This window comes from Eublepharis macularius, chromosome 8 (genome assembly GCF_028583425.1).
Source record: "Eublepharis macularius isolate TG4126 chromosome 8, MPM_Emac_v1.0, whole genome shotgun sequence".
NCBI classification, from domain to species: Eukaryota; Metazoa; Chordata; class Lepidosauria; order Squamata; family Eublepharidae; genus Eublepharis; species Eublepharis macularius.
The window spans coordinates 112659265-112671491 of NC_072797.1; the positions used below are offsets into that span (position 1 = coordinate 112659265).

General features: G+C 42.2%; 1 protein-coding gene across 1 annotated transcript in view; it reads left to right on the forward strand.

Annotated features, from left to right (window-relative positions):
* ADAMTSL1 (ADAMTS like 1) overlaps window positions 1-12227 on the forward strand; it is a 361881-nt gene that overhangs the window by 183053 nt on the left and 166601 nt on the right. Inside the window, exon 10 of the mRNA XM_054986918.1 lies at window positions 9071-9121. Coding sequence (XP_054842893.1) covers window positions 9071-9121 — 51 coding nt within the window. The remainder of the gene's footprint in view (window positions 1-9070; window positions 9122-12227) is intronic.

Genomic DNA, 12227 nt, shown 5'->3' on the forward strand with positions numbered 1-12227 from the left:
CTGTGCCTATTGCAAGAGTGAGAGAGGTCACATGGCTTGCTCTGTCAATTTTTTTCTTCCAGGCTGCAAAATAGACAAGCTGTCTGTTACAGTAGGGGCCTGGCTCTTTGGTGGGATTTGTTACATTAACTATGGCAGTCCGGATTGTATCATTTACAACTGTATAGACTGTATCAGCACAACTGGAAACTTGTGCCATGTGATTTTGCTAAGTGCGGGAATGGGTATTCGATGAGAGATGAGAGGATTGAACCGGCACAGCATGTAAGGACATGTAAGGCAAATGTTGGAAGGTTAGAGCCAAATTATATAGAGATAGGGAATCTATAATCAGATTTCTATGGACAAAGTGCATCATGTTTACTTCTCCTTTATATCACTTCTCTGGGAGGTAGATGAGGCTGAGAGAGAGTGAATGAGTGTGTGACTGACTCACTCTGACCCAAAGGTCAGCTGGGAAACTTCATGATGGATTAGGGATTTGTCCTAGGATCTGGAATTCTAGTCAGACACTCTAAGCAATGAACACTGGCTAGGAATAAACTACAGTAGAAACTCTGAGAGCACCATTCGTGGAACTCCCAGAGTTTTGCCTCTTTTTGCCTTGGGATTAATAGCCTGTCAGGGAAAGGGGGTGATTTCTCTCAGGGAAACAGCATGGAAGTAAAGAGTTAACCTAACCCTGTTCAGTGGTCTTAGTCTAAATATCCTTCCCCATAACTGCAAGCTGCCTTTTGAATTTAAATTGCACATCAGGAGACCTTGTTACAGATCCCCAACACGTCCATCGGGTTTTCCCTGACTAGAAGGCCACCATCCCCATTTTGTATTTTATGATGTGAGCTTTGCCTTACAAAAACTTGTACCTTGGGAAATTTTGGTGGTTTTTAAGTTGCTACCAAACTTGAAAATTTTGTTCCTCCATAGAGTGCTATAAGGGATCAGTTCACATTTGTTCACATATCTGCCTCTGTACCCTGTGTCCTAATAAGATAAGCTGAGGAGTGTATTGCTTTGTTCAGTCTAGGTATATTCAGCAAGCATGCAAGCTATGTGATCTAGCCTGCCAGGGTCAAACTAAAGCATCATATATAGACGGCATGCCATGTAGAGGCCAGGGTCTACAAGTTGTTCCTGCTTGAATCATCCCTTGTGAGCAAGAATGCTCACAATTTCAGTCAGTGTGCCGTAAAAAGTGAGGAGGATACACAAAGGTTCAACATGGCATAGGAGCATGCAGGATAAATATGCCTCGGTATTTCTTTTTGTCATTCATTTAAAAACGTTTACTTTTCTTGATGTTTATTATATTAAAGTTTGCAACACACCACTTGTTTCTAGGAATTTATCTTAAAGCTATTTTCCAGGTTGGCTTTCTACGTAATCTGACATTACATATGCATAACTGTTAAGACAGGTGGCTGCATGGCACATGCAAATCAAAAGTGTGAGAGAGAAATAACTTCTGGGCGGATGTCAGGAGGAAGTCATTTTTTATTTTTCTACAAGACAGATCTAGGTGAGGCTGTTGACATAAAAATCCCAAAGGGCAGGAAATTTGTTCCGGTATCTAGACTCTGCTGCCTCAGCATACAACGACTATTAGAATGGAAGCAAAACAGGAGCTTGGGAGATTGTTGATAATTGCTACTGCCTTTTAAAAAGAGATAAAATGGGGAAAGAGTAGCAAATCACCTATCACCTTCAGCAAGTGCCCCACTGTTTTGTGAATCCTTTATGTTAATTTATGTATATATTTCATTTTTAAAATGTTTAATTGGACTGAGTGTGCAAATAGAAAGGAATCCATCCACCCTCCCCAGACCACTCTTTCCCCTTTACTTGGTCCGTTCCTAATAGACAGAACACGCCAAACACATGGTATCCCATATTTGCAATAGTGTGTGCTCTGCTGGTTGCCCCTTGCAATAAAGAATGAAGCAACAGAGAAGGTAACAACGAAGGGCAACTAACATTATCTTAATTTAGAAAAAATTACTAAGGGAGTCTTCGTAATTTTAGTGTGAGTCTTCTAGCACCTTGAAGACTAGCAAAATTATATTCCATCATACGTGTTTTGTGGACTAGAGCCCACTTCTTCCGATGCTGTAGTCAGTGGTCTCTAATCAACAAAGGCTTGTGCTGGTATAAAATTTTGTTGGTCTTTAAGGCGCCCCCACAACAAGACTCATGTTTATTTTTGCTGCAACTAACTAATATGTCTACCTTTCTGGAACTAAGGGAATCATAGTAGCTGTTAATAAATTTACAACGCGTGCGAACTAAGAGAGAGGTTGCTCTTTAGAATGTAGGTGCCTCAGATTGATTGGCAATAGGTTCAGATGAAGTCATAATTCATATTGACACGAACTGTGGTTATAACAGCTAGCTGATAGCTTCTAAAGAGGGCAGATTCACCCCTGGTATAGTATTGTAGGATCCAAACAAAGCCTCAATTAAAAAGAGAATTAGAATCAGCCTCAGGAGCATGCAGTTTTGAGTAAAGGAATTGCAGGAAGGAAATGGTTGATTGGCACTTCCTCATTGGGCTGTTTCTTCCACTTGAAAGCACCTTCTACCAGCAGCACATGGAGCTTAAGACGCCATTAATATTCAATAATACAGAGTCCATTCCTCCTCATACTTGATGAAGATCAAACGTTAGGAGGAAAGGCCTCTACTATTCAATATTATGAATAAGAAGCTGAATGTGAATAAAGTTGGAAGAATCTTGACAGGATGTTTTCTTAACTAATTAGAAAGGTCTTTTCAGTTCATTACAGATTGCCAGCTTATAGAAGGAATTTCTAGCTGACTTCCTCTTATTCTGTCATCATGTCCCTGAAAAATATTTAGAGAGATAGCAATTACAAGGCAAATACAATAGTAAATCTGTATTCCCACTTTTACTATATTCATTATCAGAAGACCAGTAAGATAAGTATTTTGGCACACTTTTTACAAGAAATCTCTAGCTGGAAGATGAAATGCATTCTTGCCGCATGTGGGTCCTTGGCACAACCTGTGGAGAAGAGGTACAACGCTTCTCGTGTATGCCTCCTACTGCCTCCTTCATTGAAGTCTGTAGCTTAATTGCTGAGAAGTCATAGAAATGTTTTTAGTTGTCTTCTTAGTCATTAAACTGCAGACTTCAATGAAGTGGGCAGTAGGAGAGCATACTTAACTTCATTTCCGTATGCAGTGTCAGGAAGGGGGCAGTGTGCAGGGGTGGGGGAGAACACAGCACCAATATTTAGGCCAACAAAATGGATGAATGTGAAAAGGAGTTTTAAAAAAAAGGTTTTTTTCTTATAGAAGTTCTCCAAATTGTCTAACAAGTCTTGAGTTCAATAAATTCTCCATCAGAAGCAATGGTCACCAATAATGTCCTAAATAAGGAATTTCTTTTCCTTGTGAGTGTCCTCTTGAAATGCATTAGGTAATTGAGGTGCCCAGGCATGTAAACTCAGAATTGTCTCACTGAGTTCAATGGCACTTACCAGGGCCAGTTCCCTGGGCAGAGAGTGCCCAGCCCCCCCATGTCCACTATTGGGGGGGCCTTCTTGCCCACTCATCTGCATGCTCCCACCTCCCTGTGCATCCTTCCCCTGCCCACATGCAAGCTCTCCCATCACCTGCAATCAGAACTGCCCACAACAGCTGCATATCCTTTCCTACTGGTCAGGAGCAGTTGGGAGTGTCACTGCCAAAACCACCAGAAGAACTGCTGCTGTGTTCATCACCCACATGCCCTTCCCTTGCAGGACTAGACAGTATTTGCAGCTAGGAGCATGGGTCATAAAGCACTTGCAAGCAGGCTGGGGGAGGGGTGTGAGTGTGACATCAGAGTAAATGCATGGATGGGGGAGTCAGCTGCAGTAGCCCCACCAGAAGCACTGGTCCCTGGCAGCTGCCCCACCTCAGAGTGTACTGACAGTCATGGAACTTAATAGGAAGTAAGTGCATGCACACTTGAGCCTTAGAGGGCTTCTGTACTTTTTTCCTAACACGGTTTGAGGTTTTGCCTCTATTGCTTCATCTCTTATTTCTTGCTTTTCATCTACGGTCTTCAGTGTAGTTCCACACTGAGACTGCGCTTACACAAGCCAGCCACTCAGAACAGGATTTTCTTAGCTTTTAGGGTACTGAGGAAGTGACCCCCCCACCCCCTCAGACCACTCCAGGTTGGCAAAATGGTTACATGGTTTAGAGAGGTTGCCCCCTTTTCCCTCAGTTTGTTTCTTGCTGCTGTGGGAAAACAGACTTTTTTCCTGTTAGCTGCTCCACTTTCTGCTGGATTGCTATTATAGTTAGTGTTAGTTGTAGTTTATTGCTCAGGTTAGTGTTTAAAGTTCTAAGTTTTCATTGAATCTATCACGGGGTTGGTGAGTCACGTTGTCTGATTGACGAGTCTTTGCTCGGTGTTATGGTGAACAAGTCCTTGTTCAAAAAATGTGAGGAGTGTGAGACAAAGATGGCCAAGGCTGACGGCCAATGTCTATGCCTTGCATGCTTGGATGAAGGCCATGTGATTGACTGGTGCAAACATTGCCAGGTGTTTACACCAAAGGTAAGAGGAGATTGGGCTTCCCGGTTAAAAGCTGTGCTTTGGGAGAAAGCCACGTCTAGCACCACAAGCCCAGCGGCAAAGAAATTTGTCCCGGCAGAGTGCTTGAATTCACTGAAATCTGCCCCCGAATGTGCAGGCACACATTCCCTCCCTCCTGCCCTGCTGTGAGCTCTCTGCAGTATGTGTTGAAGGGTTCACAGCTGGCAGCACAGAAGAACTGATGGAAAAGGGGATGACCTCTCTAAACCACATGACCATTTTGGTGGGAAAAACTGCTCTGGAGCGGTTCGGCGGGAAAGGATCACCCCTCAGTAGCCTAAAAGCTAAGAAAATTCTATTCTGAGTGGCCGGCTTGCACAAGCACAGTCCCAATGTGTGCCTGCATGAAGACTTAGATGAACAACAGTTACAGGTAAGTGCAACCCTGTTTTCTCTTGCCATTACTTCCCTACAACCACTTAAGTGTCCCTACCCAGTTCAGAGCCATATTTCTATCACAAACACAGGCTAGGAACTCAGAAAAGCAACCTAGGTAGAGTTAAAGGAGCAAATCAGTGAACTGGGTGAAAAGATTAAATATCCCCTTCCGCTAGTTCTCTATTTGAAATTGCCCGGACCCAATTCAGCTCTGCAGTGGCTGTTGGAGTTTAAGGTGCCCATCTACTGCCTTTAGAGGGGGGAAACATGTTTGCATTCATATCTTCTTGTATGCTCTCTAATCATACGCCGTCCTAGATATGTGGTATGTTATTCAGGGAATTGATGCAATTGCAAGTTAATTTACGCATATGAAGGCCAGAAAGAATTCGTTTTTGCCTTTCAGATGCATAAGTGGAAAGTTGAAAATCCTGTGCAGATGTAAAGACATTTGAAATAAAAGTACAAGATTAGTTTGCTTAGACAAGCAGAGACAGGGTGGGTAATAGGATGTCATTCAATGTGTTAAAAGGTATGTTCAGTTAAGTAACTTCAATAGAAAGGATATAATTAGTGCAAAAGACTGATGATTTCCTTATCATAAGCACCCTTACAGGCGCCTGACTGCAGCTCGCAGTGTTAAAAGAGCCTGTTCAGTTCAGAGCATGGAAATGAGTCAAAATGAAGTTTAATTTGAGGACTGACTGATCTGTGGTGGCTGTTTAGAGCAAGCTTGTAAAGAGACACAAAACTTGCTGTCTGTGATGAGGAACCAATGCCTCCAGGTGACCAGGCGGAGAATCTTTACTTAGGTCTTTATTTCTAATTACTGGAATCAATACAGAAGCATAATTGTTTCTCTCGGGATATTAATATTGGGGATATTAATGGGAGTTGCTTAGTAGGTAGACCGATGTGGAGATATGTGGGAGTGCTGTACAGTGGCTGATCTCAGGTGAAAGATGCCACCTCACTGCACATTGGTATGTGGCATCGCTCAGGGGGTGATACTCTCTCCAATGCTATTTAATATCTATATGCACCCCCCTCGCCCAGTTGGCCTGAAGTTTCGGACTGGGTTGTCATCAGTATGCTGATGACACCCAGCTGTATCTGTTGTTGGATGGACAGCCAGATGCCGCCCCAGATGCCTTTGGAAGAGCTTTGGAATCCATGACTGGATGGTTAAAGCAGATGGAAGTTAAACCCATGAAAATGGAGGCTGTACATTTGGGCTGTGGTCTCATGGACTCAGGGATTAGGCTCCCAACCCTTGGTAGGGTGCTGTTGACTCCTGGGGTTCTGGATTAGACATGGACATGAAATGGGGAAAAAACGAAATGAGAGGTTCGTGTTTCATCATGTTTCACGAATCACAAACAACAAATTTTCACAAAATTGACCTGTTTCACGAAATGATTCGTTAGTTCATGATTCATCAGAACCAGGGGAATTTCAACAGCCCCCTTCACCCAGAGATGCCAGAGAAAGACAACCAAAGAATAAATAAGGGAGGCCTCAGTTAAGCTAAGCCCCAGAGCCAGGCACAGGCCTGAGGATGGGGGGTGGGTGGGTGGAGGAAAAAAGGCACCCTCACCCAAAAGACCTTCCCAGCAAGCTCCCAAATCCACTCTCCCTCTCTTCCCAAAAAGCCAAATGCTTCCCCAAGACTCTCCACTCCACTCTCTCTTCCCAAACGCTCCCAAATCCACTCTCCCAATTCCAGCAACAATTCCTCCCTCTGTCTACTGGAACTGAACCATGAGGCAGAGAGAGCTGTGCCTTAAATAAGAAATGCTCACATAGAGCAGAACAGGAGCTCTCTGGTGGTTGACAGAGAGACCTGGCCATCAGGATTTGGAAGGAAGAGATTGGTGTTCCCATGGCTATAGAAGGTCCATTTCCTCAGTTGCCTAATCCCCTGCCCCTTGCTGGGAGATCTCTAGTTGACATGCAGAGCTGCCTATCAGGGTTTTGAGGGCTAAGATTGGGGTTTCCAGGGCAACAAAAGGTCTGCAAACTTTCCTGGGCTCTGTTGCCTGAGGAATCAATAGATTGGTGCCAGCCTGTCTGGCATTACAAATCAACCACGAAGCTTATGAATCGGCAAAAAAAATCATGGATTTTGCACATTCCCACGAACCACAGTTTCATGAAATTTGAGTTGTATTTTGATTCGTGCCCATGTCTATTCTAGATGCCTCATCAATGGAGGCCCAAGTCATGGTAATTGCCAGATCTGCATTTTTCTGTCTTTGCCAGGTCAGACAGCTAGCCCCCTATTTCTTGGTCCCAGACCTGACTGTGGCAATCCAAGCAACAGTCACCTCCAAATTAGATAACGGTTACTCGCTCTAAACAGGGCTGCTCTTGAGACTGGTCCAGAATGCAGTGGCGCATGTCCTCAGTGGAATCCTGTGTAGAACAACCTGTCTTATGCCAGCTGCACTGGCATAAGTTCAATGTTTGGTTTTAGCATTTAAAGCCCTTAGCAGACTGATACCAACATATCTGCAGGACTGCCTCTCACCATATGTTCCCCGATGGGTGCTCCATTCAGCCAGCAAACATCTACTAGTGATCCCTGGCCCCAAGGATATTCACGTGGCCTCAACCAGAGCCAGAGCCTTCTTGATTCTGGCCCTGGCCTGGGGAACTCTCTTTCTCTGTTGAGACCCGGGCCCTCGAGACTTGTTACAGGTCCGCTGAGCCTGCAAGACAGAGATGTTCCGCCAGGCCTATGGTTGTGGTTGAGGTATGGGCGAACTACCTGCCCGCCCTTTCCTGCCGTGGGCTTTTGGGCCTCTCCACTTTTATTGTTGTGTCCTGCTGTTGATTCTGGTGGTCTGCCTGTGTCTTACCCCGCAGTGTCTGAACATACTGGAATTTGTGGCATTTAGTGCCATATTTTGAATTTGGATGTTTTTAATTCTACCTGTACTATATGAAATGGTATTTTTAATCTTTCTGTATTTATTGTATGGTTTTAATTTTATGGCCCGCCCTGAGCTCGCTTGCAGGGAGGGCAGGCTAGAAATATAATAAATCAAATTACATTAAACCAAACTAAGATGTAAAATGCAAGCCTAAGCAGAGTCACATCCTTCTTAGTCCATGGAAGTCGGTGGACTAAGAAGGGTGCATCGGTGTTTAGTACTGCGCTAATAATGTACTACTGGCACTTTCACAGAATGTCTTTGTCACTAATTGGGACACTAACGAGAACTCTGCCTGCTGGCAAATCATATGAACAAGTAGATACTGGTTGATCCTAGGCCATGCAGATTGACAAGATACACCAAGATGTATGATAATGCATAATCAGTAGCAGTAGCTCTAAACCCCAGCAACGAGCAGCACCACTTCAGCAATGCACTTCCTGTTGCATGTCCTGCTTTCCCATTATGACTTGATGTTTGGTATTATGCTCAGAAATATCCTTGAATACTCTGATGAATAACATTTCTTCTGTTATATTGAGATATTGCCAAATCAAATTCTACTGGTCAGCTAAGAGTAATTTTATGTTTTTTAAGTCTATCTTTTCCAGTGTTTTTCATGTATCGCATTTCCTAGCTTTACATTTGAAATTTAGTGAGGAGGAAGACTTGAGCATTGGGAATAAATTACTTTCTATTGGTGATTGTTAGCATAACAAAGATTCCTTTTTTTGTCCCTTACACACACTCTCTCTTTCACTCTCTCCTCTCTCTCTCTCTCTCTCTCTCTCACTCGCGCTCTCTCTCTCTCTCTCACACACACACACACACATTCATTCATTCATTCATTCCTTTTCAGCTTTACTTTAAATTCTAGGAACTTAATTCAGCTCTAGATAAATCAGGTTACGCTATGATAGTTATGTTTATTAATTTAGCATATCTACTGCTAAGGAAATGATGAATCTGCAGTCTCTGGCCTCAGATAAACATCTTATATTTGGTTGTCCTATATTTTTATCAGCATGCATAGAATGACTTAATAATCTATTTAATGCTATGTTTTTGTATAATGTAATCATTTAGTGTTTATTTTATTGTGTGTACCTTCTACTCAGAGGGTTGGCATTATTGTTCCTAACAGTGATGGATACAAACAGATCATGCCTTATGACCTCTACCATCCGCTTCCTAGGTATGTAAACCAAATATTCCATTTAGCAAATATATTATAGATTCTTCTAAACAAATATGTTTGGGGGTGATCTGCAAATGCCAATCATCTACACACTATTTGCTCTGCTTTTTATGGAGTATTTTTCTACATGGCTTTCTGCTCCCCACCTCCACCCCTCCCTGTATCTAAAAAAGTAGAAACTAAATTTCATTGACTGCTCATAGAGAGTAATTGTGGATCACTAAAAACTAAATACCTTGTCACTGGAATATCCAGTTGCCACTGGATACATAATTTGGTAGACAATAGATTCAGTTTAAGATCTGATCTGTTTCACAGTGGCATTTGCAAACTGCAAATTATGGCAGTGCATCCCAGGAAAGAAAATTCCACAGTAAACAGTGTATCTGTGTTCTCCAGTTTGCCGGGGGGGGGGGGACGTTATGGTCAATAGTTTCAAAATCAAGATACACATACGAATATTTTATTCTCTGCATTTTGTCAGAAATAAATCTTGAACCCAAACACTAAAGTATTCATCCATTTAAAAACATGATTTGATTGCAGCTATGTGTTTATCATTAAGACATAGTGTTCCCCTATATCGCTAAAATAAATGTTAAGCCTATAGGGGTACACATATCTTACATTTCTTGTTGGATTGTGAACTAATTCCAAATATAAAAAACACATTTTCAGTACTTAGATTCATAAACATTAGAAGCTGTTCCAAAGAAGAACAGGAGTATACAAACAGGTTCTTTGTTAGAATATTTTTTCACCACTTTTCTCCCTGAAAGGGATACAAACCAGCTTACAACATTATGAAGGCAAACCAGCTTACAACATCATGAAGGCAATCAAAATACAATGCAAAAAATACAGTATACAAATATATTATCCAACTGTATCTTGGTCTGCTCCTAAGTATAGTAGGCCAGCTTGCCCAATTGCACAAGCCATAGACCAAAAGTCTTCAGTGCTTGTTTAGCCCTTTAACTCGGGCCTCTGGCCATGCTCAGTCTGTATATCTGCAGACAGGAAGCAAGAAGAGCAAGTAAAGGCACAGTTTAGATGGTGCAGCTGGTAGTGGTGTTCTTCCTGATCTACCCTCCCTTTTCCTTTTGTCTTGGAAGAACAGTTTGCAGTATTAGTAGCTCTCCTGCTGCAATATAGTGTAGTGGTTAGAGTGTTGGACAAAGAGCTGGGAGAACGAGGTTCAAATCCCTACTCTGCCATGGAAGCTTGCTGGGTGACCTTGGGTCAGCCACACATCCTCAGCCTAACCTGTCTCACAGGGTAGTTGTGAAGATACAGTGGAGGAGAAAGAGATGTAAGCTGCTTTGAGTCCCCAGTGGGTGTAAAAGAAGTAAGTAAATAAATTTTCAGTTAGTGTTATTGGTATAATTGATGAAGACTGCAAATGCCACTGGATCATTCAACCCACTTTTGTAAGCTCATTAAATTAATGACCCATCTCTAGCAATAATAGGCAGTATTCTAGTGGACATCCAGATTTGAGATGTGGTGTTGGCGCAAGTCACAAGCTACCTACTTTCAAACAGTGCGGGCTCTTTCACACATTGTGGCAGTAAACCCAGTTTTGCTACTTTCCTCAAGGATCTACAGCTAATCTTGGCTCTCTCCTAAGCATACCTATGTGATACATGCATTTGCCTGATACAGTTCAGTCTTACTTGCCTGGGACCACAGCTGTTATTTCTCTTCTTATGACCGTGTTGAATGTATGGTCTTGCAGTACATGGCAAAATCTTTTTACTTGCCTTGTCAAATCTGATGTTTTCCCCCAATGGTTCAATAAGAACCCATTAAAATAATGGTAAAGTTTGCTGATGATTTCAGGGGGAGATGGATCACACTGGAAGCTCTTGGGGACTGACTTGTTTCTGCTCTGCATGTGTATAGAGATTTATCCAGATGACCGGTTCAAAGTGTGCCTCTACCACAAATGTTGGCCTTTCTGAAATTGTCCTACAAATCAAGAAGTTGCATGATACCCAGTTAACAGATGTGAAAACCTGACTTGCTGGGGGTGTTGTTACTCTTGCTACCTTCCTTGCTCTGAGCACATAAAGAGAAGTGCACAGCCTAGAAAGAATGGATTTGCACAAGAGCTGAAACAGACTAATCTTCAATCTGGAAATTGAGCGAAAGTGGGTTGAGCGAATAGGGTAAGCAACTGGAGCTCCTTGGCCAAATTTAGCCAAAGGAAGAAATGATGCTTGCTCTGCCTTTTCTGCCCTCATTCCCACACAAACTCAGAAGTGACAGAGTGATGTGGAAGAAGTAGCAAGGGGTGAAGCTTGAGGTTTGGCCTTCTGCTGTTTGAACCATGACCTAAAGTATCATGGCAAAGTTTGAAGTCTTATTCCTGGTAGCACTGATCTCCAGTTACTCTGCAAACTGCCTTAGCAAAGGGGACACAACATGGCACCAGTAATACTCCCTTATCACAGGCATAATCTAATAGATACTATGACATGAAAATTTCAGACATTCAAATCTAAATGGCCCCCTAAGTGAGAGAGAGAGAGAGTTGAATTTTCCCAGCAGTGATAGCAAACAATTGAAATCTTGGGCAAGCATGAAATCCCTGGCATAGTTCTTGAAACAGTTGTATGTATCTTGTGGAACAAGTGGACAAAAACTGATCATTTGTTGTGTTATGCACTCCTCTTCTGGAAAGGCTCATATACACACACAGGTAGAGATTGCGTGTGAGAGAAAGAGACAGGCAGAGAGACTATGTTCTGGGACATTATTTTGAAGAAACCTGTAAGAATAGAAAATGGTATTTTTGTTATATTAAGGACTCTATAAAAGTATAATGGCAAGTGTTGGAAAATCTTACATGGATAAAAACTTGAGACCAATTTATTTAAATGAGTAAATGCCAAATTAAAAATTTGAATTTTGCTCCCCTGAACACATGGCATTTTCAGTAGTTACAAATAAAAAAGGTACTTTGCTTGGGTAGCTTTTATATATGATTCTGCTGCTAATTCATTCTGCATTTGCTTTAAGGGTAAGTATTTCCGGACTCCAGGAATCAGAGTAGAAAGGTTAGAATATGTCCTATTTTTCAGAGTCTGATATTAATGAT